This window comes from Lepisma saccharinum, chromosome 3, assembly GCF_977018435.1.
Source record: "Lepisma saccharinum chromosome 3, izLepSacc3.1, whole genome shotgun sequence".
NCBI classification, from domain to species: Eukaryota; Metazoa; Arthropoda; class Insecta; order Zygentoma; family Lepismatidae; genus Lepisma; species Lepisma saccharinum.
The window spans coordinates 87,982,710-88,010,426 of record NC_139231.1 but is presented as its reverse complement, the minus strand read 5'-3'; the positions used below and the strand labels follow the sequence as shown (position 1 = coordinate 88,010,426).

General features: G+C 37.7%; 1 protein-coding gene across 2 annotated transcripts in view; it reads left to right on the top strand.

The window, feature by feature from the left end:
- The window catches only part of LOC145985229 (uncharacterized), a 75,250-nt gene that overhangs the window by 20,876 nt on the left and 26,657 nt on the right, over positions 1-27,717 (top strand). For both annotated transcript variants that reach the window (XM_083118989.1, XM_083118988.1), the window contains exons 7-16: positions 1,199-1,278; positions 3,209-3,333; positions 5,414-5,551; positions 6,649-6,770; positions 9,136-9,304; positions 10,831-11,688; positions 13,832-14,043; positions 16,115-16,217; positions 18,061-18,222; positions 24,300-24,534. In XM_083118989.1, coding sequence (XP_082975115.1) covers positions 1,199-1,278; positions 3,209-3,333; positions 5,414-5,551; positions 6,649-6,770; positions 9,136-9,304; positions 10,831-11,688; positions 13,832-14,043; positions 16,115-16,217; positions 18,061-18,222; positions 24,300-24,534 — 2,204 coding nt within the window. The remainder of the gene's footprint in view (positions 1-1,198; positions 1,279-3,208; positions 3,334-5,413; positions 5,552-6,648; positions 6,771-9,135; positions 9,305-10,830; positions 11,689-13,831; positions 14,044-16,114; positions 16,218-18,060; positions 18,223-24,299; positions 24,535-27,717) is intronic.

Below are 27,717 nucleotides of genomic sequence, written 5' to 3'. Positions count from 1 at the left end.
CACCTCCCCCACCCTTCTGATCCTCACAGCTGCAGGTGAGTTCACCCTTCACCCTAAGGGCACCTGCCACTCATCCAACCTAATTTACACCCTCATCTGCCAAATCTGCGGCAACTTCTATTTAGGCAAAACCTCCACCTCCCTTGAACCTAAGGATCAATAATCACCGTTCCTCCACCCAAAACTCCGATTTCACTGTTGCCATCCACACCAACAGCCATAACACCACCTTCAATAACTGCTTCCGTGTTGCCATCATCCATCTTTTGCCCCCCCCCCCCTCGCTCTGACACATCTTTCCACAGGCGATGGGAAAGGGCCTATATAGCAGGCATGCACGCCACTATACCCCCCGGACTCAACCTAGCCAACCAGTAACTCTTTCCTCTCCTCCCCGAAACTACCCACCCACCTTACAGTAAACACTGGCTAAAGTACTTCGTGTTTCCTATCACTGGCAACACTGACCGTAGAGACGCTACGGTCAGTATTCTGTGCCTCTACTCAAAGTGTCGTCGATCTTTTATCTTCCTTCTTGAAAATGCGACTCAGATCGCGAAATATTGAATTATTTCTATTTGTGTGGTAAGTGTTTACTGTCTCCTTCATTATTTATATATATATATATATATATACACACACACAGGAATAGGGTTAGAAATGGTGCCAGAAGGGCGGATAAATACAAATAATGAAGGAGACAGTAAACACTTACCACACGAATAGAAATAATTCAATATTTCGCGATCTGAGTCGCATTTTCAAGAAGGAAGATAAAAGATCGACGACACTTTGAGTAGAGGCACAGAATACTGACCGTAGCGTCTCTACGGTCAGTGTTGCCAGAAACAGTTGAAAGGAAACACGAAATACTTTAGCCAGTGTTTACTGTAAGGTGGGTGGGTAGTTTCAGGGAGGAGAGGAAAGAGTTACTGGTTGGCTAGGTTGAGTCCGGGGGGTATAGTGGCGTGCATGCCTGCTATATAGGCCCTTTCCCATCGCCTGCGGAAAGATGTGTCAGAGCGGGGGGGTATATATATATATATACACACACACACACACACACACAAATAGGTATTCAGCTAGCTAACTAATCTAAAGCGTGCATGAATATTTTGTTTATTACTACACATGTGTACAAACTATTTAAGGTGGATTGTAATAGCATCAAATCAAAATGATTGTTTCTTCTTTGTAGCTACACAGTCCCGAAAAAAGAAGCAACTGAGTTTACCAGGGAAATTGGAGAAAAAGTAGATAATAATACATTGAAAACTGGTAAGTGAAGTTAGGTTTGGAGCTGCATGCTATAAGCTAATGAATCACTACACACACTTTAATCCTGAATAATAGCTATATTACTGCAATGAATTGTATTATTTGGGGAAGGAGAAATTTCTTGCATCGAAGTTTAGCATGTGTCAGTGTTCACATGATTACTAAGATATTAGAGATGTGACAGATTAATTAGTAATCTATTGGTACCAGCCAGTATAGTCATATCAGTTTATTGTTAAATATTGTAAAACATTCACTTAGGATGATTATTGTTATTTTAGGAGAGGGAGCATCATGATATAGTAACAAGATATGGCTTCACTGGTGTTTCATTGCATATATTTATGAGGGTACTTGTTGCTATTATGTTTTGGTCTAATTGAATCTCACACCTTCTGTTTTAAATTAATGTCCTATGTGATAGAAAGACAGCGATTTATTCAGTCAAGCTTAAGAAAAAAATAATAATAATTAATCAGGCTTTCACGTGGTCAAATGATTGGTTCTCTTTTATTTGCTGGAAGCAGTCATGGTTTTGATCCCTGGTGGGAGCTCCACAAATATTTTGGTGTTGACCTAGCGTTGTGAGGACAGTTGGGAAGCTACTTGAAAAGAAGTAGCAGTGGGCTCTGGTCTCAAAAGCCAGATGACAGTTGTGATGATGGGCCTCCCTGGTAGTGGGGTGGTTAATGCTGTTGCCATAAAAAGGCTGTCATGGATGTGATGCACAACACAATATTCCAGATCCCATTTTAAACTGTAATTCCAGTCCTATCCAAGCATAAGGTAAGCTTATATTATTTGACGTTACATTGGAAAACTAAATTATGCCTGAATGTATTCTTTCTGAAAACTGCTATGTGTATGAAATCAAATTAGTAAAGAGAATCACCCTGGACCTCACCAATGGGTCCTAGGTTTGATCCCCTCCTGCGTTAACTATGAATTTCTCAGATTACTAGGGCTACTGAAGTAACTACCGTATTTACGCGTGTATAATGCGCACCCTGGATGTTGATGGAGAAAAGTTACAAAAAATTATATCTCGCGTATAATGTGCAGTATAATCCAGGTTAAAGAAATAGTTTTCTTATTTGTAGGTTGTAAAGCTATTGCTATGTCGACCAAGAGGAGTTAAACTTTTATACATGGTTTTGCTCATTTTTCTTTACTTTTTCTAAAAAAAAACAAAAAAAAAACTTCAAAATATATACTTTTTCCATGACTAAAGTAACATTTATAAGAGGCCCATTCAGGGCTCTCAAACTAGCAGTTAGCAACACAAGATTTCTTTCACTAAGGCATTTACACACTCCATATATGTCATATCATTTGACCAGTAATTCATTTTAATTATTATTTTATTTTTCCTTATCTTTTCTTTCATCCAAAGTATCACAAAAATCCCAGCGTTTCTTCATTTTGTGATGAGCTTATTTCAACCGCATTGATCATTAGTGTCACTATTTTGAGTGGAATACTGTTGCCATATTCAGGAACTACAGAATTTAAGCTTTACAACAATATATAACACGATATGGTTCTGTAAACATGGAAAATCAATGCAAGAAAATCATGGAATGGCATTGTTCGGTTTCATGTTGGCTGTCCTAATTATTCCGTGCATAATACGCACCACAGTTTTTGGGAGCAAAAATTTTGGAAAAAAGTGTGTATTATACAAGAGTAAATACGGTAAGTTCTAAATAATAGCTGAATGAAACATAAATTATCTCTTTAAATTCATAACGCAAACAGAATTAACATTAATTTCTTACATAAATATGCAGTAAGTGTGTGTATCTTGTAAGAAAACATCCAAGAAGGGCTGTTGATTGACCTGAATGCTGGAAGTAAGTTACTGAATAAATTATATTAATTTGACCAACTAAGCAGAGTTCAATTAAAGAGTATTCTTTTTTCATTCCAGCTGTGGAGAAAGCCCTGCTGTTCCTGGACAAAGATGACCTTCCTCCTCACTGGGACCGTGAGTTACTCTTTGGACTGGATGAAAGTTGTGATAACAGTGATAGCGATGGAGGTGGCAGCTCTGATGTAAGTTCGATGCATAATTAGCATATTTAATATTGTTACGTGGTGGCTGCAAAACCTCTATATCTGGGATATTATAGTGGGGATGAACAAGTATGAAATATTTGCCAACACTCACAAAACCTGATATAGAATTGCAAATGTCCCTTCAAGAACAAGAATGGTTCATTAACCTCCTCAATGTATTAGGGCCAGTCTATATTTATCTGCACTTCTGCTGTTGGCCATACTGCTTTATGAATGCACATATCAATAGCTCATATTTGACCATCATTACTCATTTCTTTCATTGTTGCAGGGTAATCATGGCCACGCCACTCTTACTTTGCACCAGTGAACAATGAAGCACTTTTTGTGGTCTGAAGGTGTACCAGAAGCCAAAATCCATTGAAGGCTTTCATCAAAATATGGAGGTCTAATGCAGATGACATACCACTTTATTAACAGCCATTCACCAGATTATCAGAATCATGACATACTTGCTCATTATGAAGTTCGTAGTGGATGTGATTGGATATCCTGCTCCTTGTTTATGCCTAACACACTTTTGGCTGTTTTTGAACTTCTCAAACCATTCCAACACACTTCGCCATTGAATAACCATTTTCCCATAGAGTGATGGAAGCCTGTGGTGGACTGTGTCGCCTGCTACACTTTCAAACCAAAAAACAAATCATTCTCAATGTTGTTCCTGCAACAGCATTAATGTTGAAGCTCAAATATGAACCAAAACAACGACAAATGCACACACTATTGACTTATGCTCACAAAGCGGTATGGCTAACCTGAAGAAAATTGCGGAACAAATGTGGGGAAATTCTGGACATCTTTATACGTAACCACGTGATTGCAATGGGTTTTACCTTTAAAAAATTAGCTTTGTAATTAGACGTTGACTTTACAAAACGAAACACATGAAGTACAATATGTTAATATTTATAATAGTATTTGAAATTTAACCAATACACTGAATGCCTATGCTGTTTTGTATATACAGTGGAACCTCGATTATTCATTTTTTTAGAGGAGCAAGGTGAAAAAACTTAGAAGAAAAGTGTAAAATCTGGGAAAATTTTATAATGTTTCGCTCCATTGGGACCATGAAAAATACATGTGTAATGTTGGAAATTCATGAAATGGCTTCCGAGTATTAAAGTGCAGTGTAAATACATGAAGCAACATATTTCATTATGTTGTCTTATACCAACATCCGTGTAAATAATGTAGTTGGAGTAACACATTAAAAAGACAGTTAACACATCATCTAGTGCACAGTCTGAGTTGTTTTGTCACAGATATGAGGGGAGGTAGAATGTGCAAAGACAGCATAGTAACAAGGTTGGTCATGGAACATTTGTAACTCATATAGTAAGGTAAGGAAAGTTAAAGTTCCCTGTGCACATTGTGCTGTGCCATGAAGGCATATATAGGGAGGACATGGATGTAGGGCTCCATACATCGATATCAGCAATTTGTGGAGGTGCTGTGATCAGTGCCATGCTCTGGCTGCCTTTGCTCCCCACCCCTCCTGGGTTACCCCCAGGTACAAATCTATTTGAGGCTCGGTAAAGGCCAGAGCAAGTTTATGCAGGGACAAAGCCGGAAAAATTCCTATCTCGGATCACCCATTCCAGGAATTGAGCCTGGACCTCCCACAGTCAGACACCCTACTGACTACACGACTGTGGCTTCGTAACTCTACTTTATCATTCTGGTAGAAAAAAATAGGTAAAGCTACCCCCCTGCACATTGCAACATGCTGTTAATACATATAATGGGGGAGGAGGGTGGCGGTAGGCCCTCACTCATTCACAGTTTTGGCATATTGGAAGTGATGTGATCAGCACCATGCTCCAGCTGCCTTAAACCCCCCCCCCCCCATCCCCCAGGTACCTATTTATCTGGGGCTGTGCTGCTTCATGCAGGAACATTGGTAGAAAAATTCCCACTACCTGGGAATCATGAGCAAAATTATCCAGAGTTTCAAACCATCCCTTGTCTGAAGATCAGTTTTTGCCTTGTCCGCAGTTCAGTGAAACAAGATCTATGAAATCTTGTAGGTGATGCTATTATTTTCTTGCAGAGCTCTGATGATGAACCTCGCGAGGAGAAGGACCATTTTGTTGCCCAATTGTATAAATTCATGGATGACAGAGGCACTCCAATTAACAAAGGTCCTACTATAGGAGGCAAGGACGTCGACTTGTACAAATTGTTTAAGGTATTAGCTTTTAGCATTGTTAAATTAGGAGTTGATTTAGGTTATAATACAGTTAAACTGTGATTCGCTAATGTTTGTACATTCGCTAATGTTTGTACAGAATGGTTTAAAAATCTTTCAACTCTTTTTGCTATGGCTTTTCCTACCTGCATTGTCAAACAAGCAGTAGGAAACTATTAAGAAAATGTTGGAATTGTGTACTGTGATTTCTAAAAATAACAAAGCCTCATCTTTTGAGATATTCTTCAATTTTTGCTTCACTTGATATTTCAATACCGGTGCAGGTTGGAGTGCATTTTTTTTTTACAAAATCAATTCTTTATACACTAAATACTCATTTATCTGAACAATATTTGGTATCAATCAATCTGTAATCAATATTTAATGTGATAGAACATTGTACTCATGATATATACTGTAACTCTATTAATAACATTTCTTTATTTTTGTGTCATATTAATTGTAATATTTTAATGTACAACACATGTTTAATACAATACATTCCTGAACAAATTAGGCCAAGTCTCATCAGGATTAGGATAAATGAGTTTTTAGTGTAATATTAATTTTTAAAGTAATTTTTTAATGTATTCGTAGCGTTCCATCATGAACGTGGGGATCTTAAATAGGGATGTAACTTGCCCCTCCCAATTAGTACTATTGATGGTAGAGACAGTCCTGAACGGGCCAGGTACAAATATCTAACTTAACATTAATATAGACTCATGATTAGGTTTTATACTGAACTGAGCAATGCGAATGGCAGATAAGGGTGTAGGATAGCTTACCCTGATCGGTTTAGAAAAGAGACCAATAGCTCCTGCTGTTCCGATGATTCCAAGTAAAAGACCTCGTGTCGCTCTCCTGCGCACCTATTTAAACCCTCGCTTGGCCTCTCGTCACCTCTAGCCAAAGGCCAGTGTTCTTACTAATTCCTGTAAAAGGCTTATCCTACACATTTCTGAGCAGGAGCTGGCAAGGTCTGCCAGGGTCAATATTTCTGAAACCGAACGGATATGCTACGTATTAAGTTGAAAAGTTTCTATTCCAGCAAGTTTTCGCATAGAAATATATTTATTTTGATTTTTTTATTGCAGGTTGTGCACAAGATGGGAGGATACAATCGTGTAACAAACCACAACCAGTGGAAGATAATATCACATAAAGTCGGTTTTGGCCAACATAGCGCAACAAATCTTGTGAAGCAGGCATATAAAAAGTTAGTTGTAGTGTTTCACACATTTCCATTTTTCTAATACAGGTTATTTAGAAATATATTAAGCTGCTTATATCTGAAAGGTTGGTGGTTCCAGTCTAGGTCTGCTGTACAATATGTGGTGTCATGTGGTGAAACCTCAGCCTTATGTTTTTCTGCGGCTGTCGATAAAAAGATCCAAGAGCAACTGAAATTTGAGAAAGCATTCTGATGTTTTGTTAGATTGGAATTTGGAAAATTAAATGTGCAGCTGGCAGCAAAGATGTCAAATTATTGTTGTTGTAGACAAATTGTCCATCACTACTTTTGTTCTACCGACCTCCGTGGTGGAGTGGTTAGCATAGTCTGCTATAACATCAGGGGTCCTGGGTTCAAATCCCAACCTGGGCATGGGTGTTCCCTTAATTAATTTCGTCATATCATCACTCATCCTGATCTTCGCGATTAGCCAAGAGTGTCAGAAAATCAAAGTACAATAAACAACTTGTGTTCTCTTTTATTTACTTGTTGGGAATTTTCTTGATATTGAATTGTTCTGATACTAAGTTGTCCTCTTCCTTGTCTTAGGTTTGTGTTTATATACTTGAACTACATGAAACAAAATCTAGGAACATGATGATGGACAATTTATCTATTATCTTTGCTACCAACTGTAGAATGGAGAAATTGTAAAATCTGAGTCCTACTCTATCTATTTATAACAGCAGCTTGTTTGATAGAGACTAGTAATTAGTCATTATCACAGTACTTGGAATGCTAACTTTTGTAAATTACTTAGTGAGGATGAGACATACTAATTGGTGCTTGATTGGTTTGTGCTGAAACAGACATATTGGTAAGATTCCAATAATTTTTATTATTCTCTGTTCTTTTTGTAAATAGTAGGTCTGATACTCTTACAAATTTCCACCAATATCAATACTTAAACAGTTGAAAGTAGTTCAGAATATATAAATTTTCCACTGGAACTATTTCATAGGAATGGAAACTTTGCTTTAAATATTCAAAATTTCACACGAAAATCATGTTGTCCCAGAAACATTGAAGCATTTTGCATAATTTCCAGGATATTTAGACTCTACAAGACACTCAAACTTTGGGAAAATATTGGCCAATGGGTCATTCCACATCAAATCAACGCAAAAAAACAACGATTTTGTCACCTGCCATCTCAGATTTCGATGGAACTTACAACAAAAAAAAATGAAAATTCTTAAAATAATTTTTCTGCAGGAATATTGTACAAAATGGCTACCCAGCATCTATGTTTTCCGAAATGTCCAAAAATCCTAAATTTTTGTTAGAAGTAGTAAAAAAACAAACAAATTTCATTCTTTGTAGAGAAAGAGCATGTCTTTACAATAATTTTCAACATCAAAAACTGTTGGTTCCATCATACCCACATGCTGAGAATTCAGGTTTTTGTAACCTAGTTTTTCCACCACAAAAATTAGACTACAAGTATATTATTTTTTTTTTTAGGCTTTTATAAAATATTGAGTGCTGATGTATTTTTTTCTGAAATCCTTGTTATTTCATGGAGTTTTGTGTAAAATTTCAAAGAGATCTCATCGTTGGTTAAGGAGAAAAGAATTAAAATGCATGCAGGGGTATCTTATGCCATGGATCTCAAGGGTGACAGATAAACAGATTTAATGAATTTTCGAAGAGCTGTAAAATGTATACCATTTAAGATACAGTGAAAAAGTTTCATGGGGTTTCTTTCAATCATAAGGGAAATGTGTACACCAAATTTCATCAACATCGGAGATTTAGGGTGACATGACCTTGTTGAAATGGCATGGAATGACACCAGTGTTAGTGATTAAATTCAGCCATACTTTCCAAAACCTGTATCACTGTTATCGGTCACTTTTAATTTATACATTAGCACCCGTATCAGCTTAGCCCTAGTAAATAGTCTACAATTTAGTACAAGTTCTCCGATTTTATTATTTTAATTACTATATGAGTGTAATTCTACATCTGATTTTGTAAAGTGAATGTTTTAGTACACAGTTTTGTTTTCCTAAGGTGCTTGCATAACATTAATTAAAGTCTAGGAATAGCCATTCAGGTTCGTCATGGAACATTTGCAATTTTATGTTCGATCACTAAAATATTGGTTATCAGTAATAGCTAATTTTATATCTACATGTTAGCACTATCGGTAAAAATTTAATATCAGTCCATCACTACTATCTACATATTCATGGCTTGTCTCTGTGAAGAAAACCAAAATTTATCAGTAGTTAAGATTATTCCTCATCAAATTTTTACTACAGTAGCAGGTTTATGTAGTAATTAAAAGTTGCCTCTAATTTTATGAAGAAAAAAAACCCACATCTTTGTATTGTATACTTTACAGATTCTTGCATAGTTTTGAAGATTTCTACCGTAAACTTGGATGTACAATGGTAAATCATCCACGTGGTAGCCGTTCTCGTCATCGTTCTGGACGAAGCCTGATTCGTGACAGGGATAGAGCAACACCAATCAACACACCAAAGCAAGAAAAAGAAAAGGAGAAGGAAAAGGTAAGTAACTAATTTTTGGTTGAATATTTTGATGAGTTACGTTAGCCTAGATTTTGACTTCAGGAAGTGCAAGTACTTGTAGAGACTGCACTTGCTTGATGCCGATATTTATATTGTTGCACGAAATTGGTGGATAATCTCGAATAATAGAAATTGTATACACAGTAAAATTTTAAGTTATTTTGGTGTTGTAATTGTGTGCTTTCAGATTTAAGAAATTTTGATTATTTTCTTATGAGAGAGTAACGATTTGGTGAAATAGTTTATAAAATACCAGTATGTGAATGATAAAAGACTTGTTTTTTCAGTTAATTTTCCTAAAATTCACGTTTTTATTTTGCCAATTTTTCTGACTAATTTTCTAAAATTATACTTTTGTTGCAATTTTTAATTGGGGCTCCCTCATAACCAAATGGTTAGCACTTATTTGCATTTGGTATGAGCAACCCTGGGTTTGATTTCCATCAAGAACCCCCAAAATTTCAGTACTGATCCAGCATCATGAGAACAATTGGTGAACTTCTTAAAAAAATAAGTAGTGAGCTCCAGTCTTGAAATTCTGAAAAACGCAGCAATACGATGGGACTTGAGCCACTGACTATGTGGCACCCAATGAGGATGTTGTTTGCCAGGCCCTGGCCTTCAGAGGGCCGTTGCAACTTGGAATTGAGTTGAGTTGTGCTTGTAAACTCTCCCATAGGGTGTCTAATTTTAATAACAAAATTCATACATTAGCCTGAATGTTATCAAAACATGAATCCAGATGAATGTTGAAATTTTGCATTTTTTTTAAAGTGCAAAAGGTGGTAAAATTCACAAAGAAGCACAATTTACATTTTATGCCAAATTCAACATTTTGCAATTTTGAATGCACGACAAACTTTTTTAGAACATGGCACTGCACATACATAAACATTTTCTGCAGCGATTAACATTTTTCAGTGTTATCACATTTGTGAAAATTTAGGTCTCTAGTGATTGGTACAAGATTTTCAACTGGTCTCTGTGACCACCAGAGGTATTAACCTAACATGCTACACTGAATACTCATTTCACTGAAAATCCAGTTGATCCTCCACTATTTCCATCAATACAATCAATATTTACTACATACATGAACAATTCTACATTTAATATGTACCGTAACAGTATTAGTAGCATTGTTTTATTGTTTATTTTGTCATATTTACTGTTACAATATATTCTAGATTATCTGAAACTTACCTAGCCCCATCAAATGTGAATGTTTAATACACTACACAAAAGTTTTAAGTGGATATTCTAAAGACATTGTGTATTTCCCTCATCACTGCCATTAACCGATGGAGGTAGAGGATGACATAAAATAACCAGACAATGAATAGTCATACCTTTCTTTAAAAATAATAACTATGTAAAAAATTGCCCCATAACAGCCACACATCAAAAGAAATTCATATTCTTTTGGAACTGAAATTTATAAAAACTGAATGCTATTTTGAGGTAACAATCCTGGTATATTCATAACTTTCTTTTTTTTCCTGTAGGAGAAACCAGGCATTCCAAAACGATTTGACAAGAAAGATGAGAAAACTGACAAGGAAACTGCAGAGAAAGAAGAGGAAAAGAGGAAAGATGATAAGTCAAAAGTGAAAGAAGATAAAACCCCAGTTGTTGAAGAAAAGAAAGATGATAAAGCAAATGTTAAAGATGAAAAGAAAGATAACCAGAGCAAAGTGAAAGAGGAGACTCAAGTAACAAAGGAACCAAAGAAAGAACTTAAAACAAAATCTAAAGATGAAAAGATAATTGATGACACACCCAAAATGAAAGAGGAGAAAAAGATGAAGAAAGGAAAATTAAAAGATTTGAAAGCTTCTGTACAGGAAGAGAAAAAGGAAGTAATGACTAAAGTGAAGGAAGAGAAGAAAATAGAAAAACCAAAGCCTAAAGAAGAAAAGAAGGACTCAAAACCTAAAATTGAAAAAGTTAAAACTAGAGAAGAAAAGAGAAATGAGAAAGCTAAGATTAAGGAAGAACCAGAGGAAGATAAAATTCTCACAAGGGCAGGTGAAGCAAAAGAGGAGAAGCTGAAAGCAAAAGATGATAAGAGTGATGAAAAATCAAAAGTTAAGGATGATAAGAAAGAGGAAATGGAAATGGAGAAGAAGGAAGACAAAATAAAAGATGTAAAATCTGAAAAATTTACAGTTTTCTCAAAGGAGATGAAGGTTAAAGAAGAAAAAAAGGAAACCAAAGGAAAGCCTAAGGAAGAAAAAGAAGACAAAACTAGAATAAAAGATGAAAAATCTACTGAGAAAGTAAAAATGAAGGAAGAAAAAGCAGAGGAACCCAAGAAAGAAGAGAAGAAAAAGATTGAGAAGAAAGTTGAGGAGGAAGAGAAGGTAAGAACTTTTTATATACTTTATGTACACTGCATCTGCATACAAATCTACCATAAGTTACTATTCTGCCCTCTTGACCTACACCAGTTTCCATTTTATAGATGTATATTTCTTAATTGTTAATACATTGGTACTCTATGTTATGTTTTGCTAGGGATCAAGATGTTTAAAACCTAAAATTTATGGAAAATTTAATATCCTGGAAGATTGTGTAACATTATGCTCTATTGTACATTTTATTATTTCGCAGAATATGATTAACCTTTTCGGCATTTGAACAATGATGTACACATACTTGTTGCACTGTCATACAATATTTGTTATTGCTTAGGCAGGTCTGTCAGCATGTGTATCCATTTTCAGTCTGTAGATATTGCATACTTTCGTATGTGTTGTATTTGGGTATTACATAATAATATACGGAATTATGATTTAGAATTGTAATTGCATAGAGTGGTTTCCTTCCATGTATGTGTTTTAGGTTGACAGTGCTGATTCTTAGGTTCTGAAATATGGGGCGTTGTCAATGATTCCACTACGAGTATGGTACGCTCTAGCATAGCACACTTGAGTGTGGGAGACTGAAATGAGTTTGAGCGAGCAAAAGTGGTCCCATGCAGCACACTAATTGGACAATGGGAATTTCAATACACGAGGGCTGCTGGAAAAGTTTCTGCAATCAATATGAAAAAAGACATGTGAAATTCTGGAAATGGCTTTATTGTTTTTCAAAGTATTCACCCTTAAGATCGATACACTGTTGCATACGCTCAAACCAATTTTGAAAGCATTTTTTTTCACTGTGAAGCTGATACCTCAGAAACTGCTGTTCGGAATGCGTCAACAGCTGCTTCAGGCGACACAAATCTCTCACCATGCATCTTATTTTTCATGTGTGGGAACAAAAATAAGTCATTAGGTGATAAATCAGGTGAGTACGGACAATGAGTCATTAATTCGACATTTTTACTGGACAAAAAATCAACAGTTTGGTGTGCTAAGTGGGAACTGGCGTTGTAATTTTGAAGAATAATGCGACGATTTGGATTTGTTTTATGCAGTTCATTGATTTCCTCTGGCAAGCAAATTGTATACCACTCAGCATTTACAGTCCTTTGATCTTCTAAAGCTATTGTTGCCACATGTCCGCTATAACCGAAGAAGCAAATTTGACTTGCCTTGGTTGAATTTTTTGAGCATTTCTTTACACTAATTTTCATGAGTTGTTTTTGAGCTTCGGTCAAGTTGTGTGGGATCCAACGGCTTGAAAGTTTCCGTATGTTCAGATGACCATACAACATCGTATGTATTGCTTTCATGTCAATGTTCGAGGATGCCTAAATCTCACAGTATGTCACATGCCGATATCTCTCAATCATTTCACGCACAGCATCAACATTACTGGCAACAACAGACGTGGATGGACTGCCTTCATGAAATTCATCACTGAGAAATGTGCGACCACGATGTAATTCGGAAAACCAATTGTACACATTCCTATTGGATGGTGCTTCATCCCCAAAAGCCAAATGAAGTCGCTCGATGCATTGTTTCGGTGTTAAACTAAATTTGAAATCATAAAAAATCATTGCCCGAAAGTGTTCACGAGAAATTTCCATTTCTCACACGAAACTACTACTTCAAACTGCTGTGAATAATAAACGAATAGGCTTAAACAAACAATCAAAGATAATTTATACACAAAAGAGGTCAATTCTTCCGATTTTTATAATAGAAGAACACTAGCGCCACTGTTGGTGGTAGTTTCCAGAAACCCTCGTATAGTGTAAGAAAATGTAACATTGGGGTTCCACTCTATTTATTCTCTGATGTTTCAGAAATATTGAAATTAGCCCACTTTGGTCTTTGTGGTTACTTTTGGGTACATCACATTAAACAACATCTTTGTCATGAGAAAACTAATGAAAATTTGAGAATTTTAGATCAATTTCAATGGATTGCTTTGTGAACTGGTGGTTGCAATGTACAATTAATTTGAACTGATATTTCCAACACCTTTACCACCACTGATAATGGGTAATACCAATAAAGTGGTTGGTACTGAATTCATTCCATAGTGTATTCTATAAAAATTATAAAATTTCATCTGTTTTTTCCTAATTTGTAATATTTACTTTAACAGGTCACAAGATCAAAATCAAAAGAAGACCTACGACTGAAGAAAGATCCACCACCTCCAGAGAAGAGACTGGGAGAATGTAAAATTGTAAAAGAATGTGAGAAGAAAATACCATTCAAGTTCAAAAGATTAGATGATGAACAACAGTCTTTATTGATGAAGAAAAGAGGCAGAAAGAGAAAAGATACAGATGAAAAACCAGTGGGTTCTGAAGAGTATGTATTTTTAGCACATCTTTCTTATAATATGTAAGTGTAGTCTAAGTGTAAAATTGATGTGTGTGAGCGTATGTGCATTAGAAAGAGAAGTAGAATGAAATCTAAGAATATAGCAATAGTCCTGAAAGAAGGGAAGCAATATCTTTATGAACAAAGGGTTGAAGTGGCTAGATATGCTACTTTTCAGAGTTTTCATATTTCACTGATAATTCTGGCATTTACATCAAACAATAGAACAGAACTGTGTAATTGAAATTTTATTTTTGCTCGGACAGCTCCCTACCATGGCAGTTTATCATATTTCTCATTAACAGCCATTGTTGTCTCCACAAATGGATATTTCTGTGTGTTCTACGTACCTGCTTTCAGTCTTTGCTGGATGTAATTCCTGCATGGATCATAAATTTGAAAATTATGGGCCATGTTCTACAATTTTACATCTTAAGAGAGCTTTCTAACTGAAGTGACAAGCAACATGTGACATGTGTTACTTAAGAACCAACCAATCACCCAACATCATTTTGTGCTGGAGCAAGTTACATGCAGCACAATATTGCATTGGATTGGTCAGTCTTAAACTGACATGCAGCATTTGTTGCTTGTCACCAAGTGTGAAATCTGCCTATAGATACTTTGAGTAATTTTATGATTTGTTCTCATTTGTGACAGAGGTTTGTATTAATAGAACTGACTGCTTTCCTCATGAGCACATGCTCTAATTGTAGCAGAATAGGTGCTCAAGAAGCGAGCATATGCTCAATTTTTGTGTAAAATCCTTGACCTAAATTTTCAGCCTATGGTGCTATTTATTTCTGCTGTTCACAATTACATCTGATACCATAGGTGATGAATTTTCTGAATTAGTGAAACACATGTTGTTGTTTTTTTTTTCTTTTTTCTTACTCATACATTTTCTAGCCGGGCCCTGTGGCTGAATGGTTAGCACATCATGCTGCGATGCCAAGTTCCTGGGTTCGAATCCTGCTCAGGTTTGGTTGTTTGTCAATGTCCATTCATTAATTTCATCACTCATCCCCATCTTCTCAAATTAGCCAAGAGGCACAAAACTCAAAGTAAAATAAACTAAATCAATCATATATTTTCTAGAGCTTGTAGTTCCTCTTTTTTATATATGTACTCAACTGTAAGTTGTCCATCCTCTTTTTTTTTATTCAATGTTGGTTTTCTCCTCATATTGTGAGATTGTTTTTTTATTCTTCCAGTTTATAGTTGTTACAAGCTAAATGCTAAAACTAAAAAAAAATATGTTTAAATTTGTTTAACAATTGCAAGCTAACACACACTATCTCACTCTCACTCACATTCTGTGTGTGTGTGTGTGTGTGTGTGTGTGAGAGAGAGAGAGAGAGAGAGATTAAAATCTCTCTAATAACATGTCCATGAGATGATCAGGAAATAAAGTGTTCACGACTTACGTAGAAGAGTATTTTTTTAAAAAAAACCTCAGAAGTAAGACTAGGCCACTTTAAGAATCATTAACCTACAGGTTTATAATTAATTTTAATAACAACTTTTGTATCTTCAATGGCTGAAATCAGGGTCCAGCTGATACTCTTACCAATTTCCACCGATACCAATACTTGAAAATTGTAACCATTCAAAGTTATTCAGAATATTTATAAATTTTAACATACAAGTTTCCATGGGAACTATGTATAAAGGTCTTCTGAGGTTTTGCTTCAAATATTCATAATTTTACAAGTAAAGCAAAAGTAAAGTACTCCCCTGTGCTTTGCACCATGCCATGGAGGCATATTGGGTTTGTGGAGTTAGGGCCCCACACTTTCATGATCTCAGCATAAGATGGGGGTAATGTGATCAGCACCATGACCCTGGCCACCTTTATTTGGTACCCACATCGTACGATTCTGGGCCGCCTGCATTTTGGAGACTACTCGAGCCACCGAAACTCCAGAAAAGTATCAGTGGCATCAGTGATATTTTCCAGTGCTGATACATCAGAATCAGTTGGTGTTTTTTAATTCATTCAACATAACATATTTATGAAGAGCCATTAATACAATAAATATTATTTTTTGTTTTGCAGAAATCTAGGTCAGTTACCAAACTACATCCAAGTGGGAGTTGGTGATAAATTGAAGGTGTATTATGGTCCAACACAAGAATCAAAAGTCACATATGAAGCTAAGGTATGAACACATGGTCTTCCTTTCATTGAGTAAGACATGCATGTTATAATAATCCCTTTTATGAAATCTACTTATGTGGGAATTGGTCCTCAATTTTTTTTTCAACTTTCATAAAGCTTTGGAAGTAGAAACAGCAAGGGTTGAGGGAGATTACTAAATAAATGTAACTTATTTATGATGGATGCGGTAAGTATTACGTACGTAAAGTTTTGTGTTTCTGCATTGTAGATTAGTTTTTTTTTTCTGATTAATACAACTGTAAGCTAGCCAGCTTAGACATAGTCGATATGTACTCCTCGATACCAATCAGCCTTACACCTGACTCTACCAGAATCGGGCTTAACAGCAATGGTGCACCCCCTTTCGTAACTGATGAAATCTGCAACCTTCTACAAGCCTGTCTTACTCACAACTCTTTCCAGTTCAGTGACAGCTTCCACCAAATATAGGACCTAGCAATGTGTAACCTCCTTTCTGCACCCCTGACTAACATTGTACTACAATAGCAGAAAAATCAATACTTACCCAGCCAAAGTTTGCATACATAAGGTACAGAATATATGCTGACGGCACTCTAGTCATTTACAAACAGGAGAAGGACCTAAAATGCCTCCTAACTGCCCTCAACAGCATACACCCCAACATAAAATTCACCTTAGAGACAGATGAAAATGGCGACCTCAACATCCGAGGCCATCAAGACAAATTCATCACCTCCATGTACAGGAATCCAGGCTCAGGCACCCAGTACATCCACGCAAAATCCTCCAAAACAGAAAGCTGGAGTATGGATGAACTTCTACAGAAGAGCCTTCACACACAGCTGCATGGAAGACAGTCTCTGTGATGAAATAGCATGCATAACAGAAATAGGACTAAGCAACGGTTACACCAAGCACCAACTATCCATGTAGTGCACAAATGGAGAAGCCCAGTTCAAACACCCATGAGACAGAGATAACCCAAACCAAAAACCTAAACCAAAATGGATCGCGTTTCCATATCACCCCACCACGTCAGGCAAATTATCCAAGGCACTCAAACCCTTTAACATCAGACTGGCACACAAACCTTTTTGCCAAATCAGAAGAGCCCTACCCAACATCAAGAGATACTACATATCCAAACTTGCATCCTCTGGTGTCTACAAGGTCACATACCAATGCTACGACAGTTACATCGACAGAATCCTCAACACTGTTCAACAATGGATATAGGAACACATAAAATATGCCAAAAAAGACATACGAGCGCCTCCCCGATGGTGCATTGGTAGCGTCGTCGCCTTGCAATCAAGAGGTCCTGGGTTCGATACCCGGTGGAGGCACATAGTGGTTCGGATCCCACTTTAAACTGTAGGTCCAGTCCCGATTAGCCTTACTGTGCATAAAGTGGACAAAACACGAAATCAACCAATCAAAAGACATACCAGGATAGGATCAAACCTTTCAGAACACCTCCACTCCACAAACCACTCCATCTCCTCCACACCCTTATTCACATATTCAGACTCGAAATTACTTCAAACACAAGTTGCAAATGTTACGGAATATAATAATCTACTTGAATTTTATCATGATCCTAGACTGGCCACCCTGATCTACTTTATTTTTTCTTCCAATACAATATAATGAAGCTTAGTGTCATCATCATAGTTTATATCTTGTGGGATCAAGGTTATAAATAAGTAATTGTTTCTAATGTTTTACTAGTATTATGTTATCCAGCTTTGCCTAATAGCTTGTGTATCAATTATTATTATTATTATTATTATTTTTTAAATGTGCTATTTTGGTAATGTATTGTCAGTGCAATATAAAAGTACCCCTCTTTCTTGATGCAGGTTATAGAGATTGAAGAAGATGGTTCCCAAGTTAATTTCCTAGTACATTACACAGGTTGGAATACAAGATATGATGAATGGATTAAGAGAGGAAGGATAGCAGAGAATCTCAGCTGGACTCCAGCAAGAGCAAAGCGACTTAGACAGCATTCTCAGCAAATGGTAAGTCTTGTAACATTTGCGTGAAATTTTATGATAAAAATATGTTGCAACATGGTTCCCTCTGACTTGTCTCAAGCCTGGTTCCTACACACCTCTAACATTAAGTGGCAGGTATTTAAAATGTGCAAATGTCTGCATTGCCGAGAATTGGTAATAGTATTAGCATCTTTATTTCCCTGCCTTAACTGTTAAAAATATACGTGGTCTGTTAGGAAAGTAATGAGACTGATTTTCTGTAAACGATGAATTTTATTCTTTTTACAAATCACGGTTATCCCCTTCAAAATAGTTCCCTTGGGAAGCTATACAAATATTTAGGCATTGTTTCCATTGTTCGTAGCAGTGCTGGAAGGCTTCTACTGGAATGCCTTTCATCTCGTCGGTTACGCTCTTCTGGATATTATCCAAAGTATCAAAATGGCGCCCTTTCAAGTGGTTTTTGAGCAAGGGGAATAAAAAAAGTCACAGGGACTGAGATCCTGTGAATAAGGGGGCTGAGGAACCACAGGAATGATTTTTTTTGCCAAAAATTCATTGATGGAGACTGCCGTGTGACATGCTGCATTGTCATGGTGCAGCATCCAAGTGCGTGCAATGTTTGGTCACACACGTGCAACCCTTTCCCTGAGTCTTGCAAGGACTTCCCGATACAAAGTTTGATTGACAGTTTGTCCTGGTGGTAAAAAATTCCTTGTGGACGATCCCCTGACTGTCAAAGAAACAAATGAGCATCGATTTGATTTTGGATTTGCTCCTTCTCGCTTTCTTGGGATGGGGAGAGTTTGCAGTGTGCTACTCCTGACTTTGGCGTTTTGTCTCGGGATCGTACTCGAAAATCCATGATTCATCACCTGTAATCACGCAACTGAAGAATTCTGGCTCCCTGTCAAGGTGGTCCAGAAAATCAAGACACACATCCCTCCGATGGGTTTTCTGCTCAGGCGTGAAGTTCTTTGGAACAATCTTGGTGCACACTTTTCTCATGTCCAAATCTTGTGTTAAAATTGCATGGACGGTACACAGGTTCAAATTTAACTCACTACTGATCATTCTCACCGTTAATCGACGATCTGACCTCACAAGAGACTTCACTCTTTCCACAGTGTCATCCGTTTTTGAGGTTGAAGGTCTTCCCACACGAGGTTCGTCTTCCACTTGTTCTCGCCCTTCTAAAAAGGACTTGTGCCATCTGAACACTTGTGCCCTAGATAGTGCATGTTCTCCATAAGCCCTTTGTAACTTTTCATAAGTCACAGTAGGGGATTCGCCAAGCTTAACACAAAATTTGATGGCACAACGTTGTTCAAGCTTTTGCCAGTCCATTTTCGTAACGCACCTCACAAACACAACTTCACGTCAGATGCTCTCAACAATCGTGTCGCAACTGTAGCAAGTTGAAACTTGTACCGAGTCAACGGCAAGCGTTAACCTACCTGCCATGTGAAGGTGGGGGCAGCAGCGTTGCCGGTTCGTGCACAGTGTTGCCAGTCTCATTACTTTCCTAACAGACCGCGTATAACAATTGATGTTGTAGCATTTTCGTATTGATTCTGAAAAAGAGCAGGTTTTAGATAATAGTTTGATTTTGGATATGTAACATTTGTTGTTTTAATTTCATTGAATTAATACCATATGACCTTTGTGGCATGGAGTTTAGTTAAGTTTAATATGCATTGAAAACTTTTGATTTACTATATTAATCGGTACTCTATTGGTGTCAACCAATATAGGCATATCGGTTTATTGGTAAAAAATTACTGATAATTTTATGGATCTGATATAAGATATGTCTGATATATCTATAAGTATCTTGTAATAATTTAGTGCACTATTCTAATGTTTTGCTATAATTTTCATGAATATAAACACACTACTTCTTTTTCCTACTTTTTCAAAAAATAAATGTATAAATTTACAGCATCTTTTGCATTTCTGTTATCTTGTAACATACCTTTAGTAGGGAGATCAATGAACCTTTCAGATTCTTCAAGAACCATTTGGAATTTTATTTCAGATTGGTAGAATATTAAAAACCCGTGGCGCAACATTCCATTAGGGCCAATGCCTACCTACTGAGTGCCGGCCTCTCTCCCACCTGCCGAGGTGGGCAATCATCCATTCAGTTATGGTGTGAAAGACATGTGGTCAGCATCACGAACCCCCAGTTGTTATTGTGGGTTTCCATCTGGGTTACGCAACTCATTCGTAGCTCCCCAATTTCCTCTCAATGGTTTGTTGGCCACCAGTCCCATACACAGGCCAAAATCTCAGGAGAAAAATTGTTACGCTTCCCTCTCTCCCGGGAGACTTGAACCTGCACGAGTCCCATAGCCGAAGCCCAAACCATGACACCTTAGACCACACGGTGCGGGATGGCAGAATATTGGCATCGGTAAATTTTGTATCAGTATTGGCCAAAATTTCATACAGGTCCATCCCTACTTTTTAACTGCGTTAGTGTTATGATTCAAGAGGCACATTTGTGCTAAATAAGAAAAGTTAAAATTCATTACAAGAATGAACTAAATTTTGGATTTGAATTCGGTATACAAGGTGTCTGGCACTAACACTATCAATAAGAAAGTTGTATAACTAAGCAACAAAGAGGTTTATTGACATGCAGTTTTTTTTAAAAGACAGAGAAACTCACCAAGTTTTTATGGTAATCGGTGGATCTCAACGTGTGCATCACATCTTGTGCGACAGACGTCCAAACGAAATACTATCTCCTGCCAGGTGTTTCCAGCATCTGCATGGTGACTGTCACAAGCACTGACAATCCACTGACGCAAATCATCCACATCCAGTACTGGGGTTCTGTACACATTGTCCTTTATATAGCCTCAAAGGGGTAAGATCAGGGGATCTAGGAGGCCATGTGATGGGACCACCACGACCGACCCAACGTACTTCGAGGACTTCATTTAAGTGATCCCTCACTTGAGTGGCATAATGCCGGGGGCCCCATCTTGTTGGAACATGTATCCTTCCGGTATCTGAAGTAAGGCAAAATTTCAAGCATGTCCAAATAAACATCTCCATTGATTGTTCGTTCAATAAAAAGAATGGACCGATGACCTCTTGCACTGTGAGACCGCACCAGAAATTGACTTTCTGACTTTCGTTCAACTTCTCTCACGACGTGTGGATTCTCGAACCCCCATATGCGACAGTTATGTCGGTTCACTCCACCAGATATGTGAAATGTGCACTCATAGGAGAACACCATACGACGAAGAAATTCATTGCCACTATCAATCTTGGTTAGGATACGGGTAGTGAAAGTGTAGCTGGTAGGTAAGTCATTAGGCTTCAACTTCTGAACCAACTGTATCTTGTAGGCAGTGCTCGAAAAATTTTCTTCAAAGCTAGGCACCAGCCTGAAAATCAGGCACCAGAAAACTACCTACTAGCAATTGTACATACTACAGAGTGTTTCAAAAGTCGCACAACCCAAACTTTGAAAATGTATACCATGAAAACCGCAAGAGGTATTTACACCCAAGTTTTCTGCACTAAACTAATCATGTACGCTATCACTGGGTTAATAAATTTATGTTAATATGTATCCAAATAAAAGCAATTACATTATTTTAAAAAAATATTGTTAATTTGCTGAAAACATCTGAGAATTGATTTTCAACAATATATACCAACGAAGAAATTTTCAGCAAAAAAATGCAAGTTCGACCAGGACTCGAACACGGAAGCGTAGAGATGTTAATTATTGAAGATCAGGCACACACAGGAAATGCACTACATAGAAATTTTCAGCGAAAAATGTATTAACATCTCTACGCAGGGAGGAACCAGGCAATGTCGAATTCTACTGTGTTTCAAAGGCAACAGATCCCGTTGCGGTATCACTGGCAGAGACGATTCCACACAGGTAAAACAGCGATACCGAAAAATCAGGCGAAGCCAGGCCGGCTCAGTAGCTCAGTGGTTAGAGCAATGGCACAGTATATCAGACCCCCGTGTTCGAGTCCTGGTCGAACCTGCATTTTTCGCTGAAAATTTCTACATAGTACATCTCCTGTGTCTGCCTTATCTTCAATAATAATACCAACTCTTAACAATTTGTGGGATCATTTGTTGGTGTTTGACTAGTTGTAAAACAGTTGCTTTGTGAGGTACAGCAGAAGCAGGGGATTTTACTTGGAAAACCTCTTGCACATGAGTGCAAAAATGAGTAGTAAAATACTCTTCAGCAATGCACACGCGCTGCTCCAAAGAATATGCCATGCTGAATGAATTAAAAGAACAGGCATAGTAGCGTTGAAAGTGAGCGAAGAGAATTCATTGTAACCAGAGGCAGACTAGGCTTCTCTCGAGAATTTTGGCACAAAATCTCGGTTTATGATTTTTCACGTAAATGTATAGCTAATACTTAGGCACATGTGGCGTGCATCTGTTGACAATATTTCGACCTGCTAGCATTGCCATATATGTCCCAAAAATGGCACTTTTTCACTCAACGCATAAAGTCGCCAATAAAAAATCCATCAAATGTTGCACATGACCAATATTGGTTGCAAATGACAGATTGACATGGCATCAGTCATCAGACATCTAATTATAACCCTTCGATAATTTCTTACGTATTTTTCTCATTCGAAAGTGCATTTCTGGAAAAATTTTAATGCTGCCTTCCGCCAGTTATTAATTTATCTAAATTTTCTGTATGGAGAAAACTGATAATTTTAAGCATTGAAAAATATCTCAATGGATGAGACTTTATAATGCAGAAAACCTGGTATAAATATCTCTTATGGTTTTCATGATATACATTTTCAAAGCTTGGGTTGTGCAACTTTTGAAACACACTGTATAAGAAGCTGAGCATCACGGTATTTAAAACATCGCTAAATCATTCGAGAAAACAGGTAATGGAGTGTTGGGAGACAAAGAGTATGAAATTATTACTGACTCTGGAATGTTCACAACGTTGATTTAAAAAAAAATCATTTGCTAACTTACACTGTACTGCAATTTGAACGTAGAATCATCAAAATTTCGTACATATTACAGCATAAGATCACAGTCGCCAGGCTGAAATTTTTAGTTGCCATGGCGACCGGGATTTTTCGAGCCATTCTTATAGGCATGAAGATGCAGTCTTTTGTGGACATCATCATGAACAGTTGATCTAGGCATACCGAGTTTCCTACTTGCATGCCGAATGGACTTGCTGGGACTTCGCTGGAATGTTTCGTGAATTCTATCGACATCAATCAGGGACACCTTCTTGCCACACAATTTTTTCTTCAACAGTGATCCAATTTCAAGGAGAGTTCTATGCCAGGTTGTTATTGAATGTCTTTCTGGTAGTTCCTGCTGGTACTTTTGCCGAAACTTCCTCTGGACAGTTTTCGGAAACTTAAATTCTGCTAACCAATAGCAGCATTCAACTTTTTGCTGCATTGTAAACACCATTTCCACACGAAACGAACGAATGAGAAAATTCCAACCAAGCGAATACGCAACAGGCTACGAAATGAACAGGTGCGTTATTGCGTTCAACAGACTTGCATTGTTGCCACTGGCACTATAATAAAACTTGTTGAGTTTCTCTGTCTTTTAAAAAAAAACGCATGTCAATAAACCTGTTTGTTGCTTAGTTATAAAAGTTGTAGTATTGGTGCCGGACACGCTGTATAAAATGCAATTTCATTGTTGTTGCAAATTAAGTCTCAAATTTAATTTGGAAACTTGGCATTCATTTCACAGAATAATGAATCTAATAGGTATATTCACAGTCTTTGCCTTCAGTTATATGTGAGAAGTGCATATTTTTAACCTTAAACTTTTAACATTTATTTTTCATTCCACAGTTTGCTGTAGAGTTAATATCTGGTATTTTGCATAACTCATAGGGTAATCCAGCCTCAAGAAAGCATTGTGTTGACAAATAACCTACAATTTGCATTTAATTGTGCATTATTATATGACAAATTATAATAGAAAAATAAATTTTCCTCTTTTTAAAATAACCTTAAGTGAACATTTTAGTGAACAATCTTGCATTTTATCTCTAGCCACGATGTAGCATTTAATTTTTCCTCCTTTTATTTTAGACATCAAGGCCACTCTTTAGCAAGCGAGGACGCTTATCTTCTACAAGCCGTTCTCAAGATTTAAACCAGTCACCACGTTCTGCAACTCCTTCATCAATGACTTCATCTTCAAGCCAGTCTAAATCACCTGCATCTTCCACCAGATTCCAAGGACGAATCACACGATCAGGCATGGAATCACTTTATGGTGGATTAGTATTTCGAAGACGCACTAGAAGGATATCTGGTCTCACAGGTAAAGCTTGTTTTTCCCCAAACAACTGGATGAGTTACATGTAAATTATAATATAATGGGACATTTGATTTTACATTCCCAAATTACACATTTTCCACATTATACATTTACTTTCGTGAAATTTTGAAATTTCGTATTTCCGCGTTGCACAATTTAATTGTTAAATCCTATTAATTTCGAAGAGAGACTGTCTTCATTCACTAAGGGTACGGCATCTGGAGCAGAGATGGTACCACATCACTGCTTTATTCGTTCCTGGCCAGCGGTAGTTGCAATTTCTCCCATTCGGCGGTGCTGGTGTGTGTATTCTGGTTTGTGTCATGTGCTGTGCTTTCTGCTTCCTGTTGTCAGGTGGCTTTGCCGGGTGGTGGTTGTGGGACTGGTCCATGCCGTTTGGTGCGGTGCAGTTCCTGTTCCCCACGTGGCTGGGTGGGGGGGGGGGTCGAGTATGTGCACCGCATCTTTTCTTTTTCTGGTCTGGGGTCTTTTTGAGGACGGGGTGCCAAGTCGAGTGTGCCTGTCCATTGTCCAGATTCAGTGCTGGTTTCTGTTTCTTTGACAGTCTTTTCTATGACAGAGGCGGTTGGGTGAAGTATGGAAGTGGAGGAGATGGTGTGGTTTGTGGAGTGGAGGTGTTGAGAAAGGCCTGATTTTGGTGTGTCTTTTTTGGCAGCTTTCGTGTGTTCATTAATCCGTTCTTGAACAGTGTGGATGGTTCTGCCAATGTAGATGTTGTGGCATTGGCATGTGGCCTTGTAGACACCAGGGGATGCAAGTTTGAATAGGTAGTATCTCTTGAGATTGGGTAGTTGCTCTTCCAATTTGTGATATAGGTTTGTGTGCAAGTCGGATGTTGAAGGGTTTGAGGGCCTTAGCGAATTTGCCTCATGTGGTGGGGTGGTATGGATAAGTGATCCATTTGGGTTTGGAATTTTGGTTTGGATTATCTGTCTATGGTTGTCTGAGCTGGTCTTCTGCTTTTGCACACCACATGAATAACTGGCATTCGGTGTAACCATTGTTTAGTTCTATTGCAGTTACGCATGCTATTTTATCATGGAGGTCATCTGTGCAGCTGTGTGTGAAGGCTCTTCTGTTGAAGTTTATCCATACTCCAGCTTTCTGTTTTGGTGGGTGGGTGGTTGGATTTGGCATGGATGTACTGGGTGCCCAAACCTGGTTTACTGTATACGGATGTGATGAATTTGTCTTGGTGTCTTTGGATGCTTAGGTCGAGAAAGTTGAGGTGGCCATTTTCTTCCCTTTCAACGGTGAAATTCATGTTAGGATGTATGTTGTCGAGGGCTGTTAGGAGATGGTTTAAGTCCTCTTCCTGTTTGTAAATGACTAGCGTGTCATCGGCATATCTTCTGTATCTTATATGCACAAACTCTGGTTGGGTGAGTATTGATTTCTCTGCCACATGCAGTACAATGTTGAATAGGGGTGCAGAAAGGGGGTTGCCCATTGCTAGGCCTCCTGTCTGGTGGAAGAAACTGTCTTCGAACTGGAAATAGTTGTAGGTGAGGCAGGCTTGTAGGGGGTTGCAGATTTCATCTGTTACAAATGGGGGCATGCCATTGCTGAGGAGCCATGTTCTGGTAGTCAGGTGCAAGGCTGATGGGAATGGAGGAGTACATATCCACTCCAGACGCTGTACCCTTAGTAAATGAAGACAGAGAATCTTCAAAATTAATAGGATTTAACCATTAGATTGTGCGACGGGGAAATACAAAATTTAAAAATTCACATAAGTAATTTTGAACCACGTTTACCGCATCCATCATGAATTATACATTTAGTCCTCAAGAGTCCAATACAGCAACATGTTTTTAAAATTTTCCCGCATTTTAAATTTTTCTTCACCTGGGTTTCCTGATAGACATATATCGATGTCCCACTAGAAACTCGGTTGTGCACACACACAAAAACTTAAAATATTAGATAATGTATAATTCTGGAAAGAGAATGCAAGCATTTTCATTAAATCTAAATATATCTGTTGAGCAGAGGTGTGGAAAAAATAGTCTATTCTTAACAGCTTAATAATTTTTCCATGTAGAGGTTTGCGGTGCAGTTGATTTTGTTTGACACCATTTGGCACAATTTCTGTGACAAGGAAAATTGATGTATAGTGAGAAAAAATGTAAAATCTCATGAGTGTGTAATCCGAGTTCACTGTATTTCAATAAGTTTCATTGTAATTAACTTCCTTGAGCTGCTAATAACATCTTACAGGTATCTACCCCAGTAAGTGAACCCAATTAGTTTTTTGTGCATGAAAGCACCATCAGTTGTAATAAAGCAACTATATATTTCACTCTACTCAATTTCAGCAAGTGATGGATGCTGTGAACGTCTGTATCTGTGGTAAATATTATATACAGTCAACTCTCGATTCTACGACCCTTTTCCCGGAAACCATGAAAAAGTTGGAAAAAAGTTGAAAAATTGAAGGAAATTGCCAAAAAATACATTTTTTGCACTCGTTTTATTTTCACTCATTCCCTTCACGAGCACTCGACTGCTGGCAAGTGGGTCTGATCTGAAAATAGACACCACCACACCAAGCTTGAGTGATATCCAATAGCACTTGACCTTCACCTTCCCTTCCCCCAAGCACGCCAATGTTAACCCACATCCGATGGCCACTACCCAACGTGCTAGTCTTGTTTTGCCATTGTAATTTCGCTTGCTCTTGGACACGCGAGAAGAGAAGAATGTGCTTGGATGTTATTATAAATCAACCTTGACTTGTTTCCTTGCCCTAAGAGCTTCTGACAACTGGATTGGAGGGAGGGGGGGGGAGCAGCCTGAAATGACTGTGCTGGACTTGCAGTCTTTGGCAGGTCAAGCTCTTTCATCGGTAAATACACCACCTTGAGAAATTAGAGATAAGATTGCAGGAATGTTTCAAAATACAGATACGTGGTGCCTGGAAGTCTGGACCATCTGGCTGTCCAGCTCTGACCTATAGTTCAGCAGGTGCCTGTGAGTGAGCAACTTTTGGCCTTGTAGCCGACAACTTCCAGTACCCGCTTTCATTCAAAACGTGTTCTTTGTTCCCTGTAACACTTCATAAAAAAGTGAAACTGTTAGAGATAATCAAAGCCACATAGGCCAACCCGCTTAATGATTTGTCATCCAAGCTTCCGCAAAAGTTTACTTCGATCTTACGTGCAT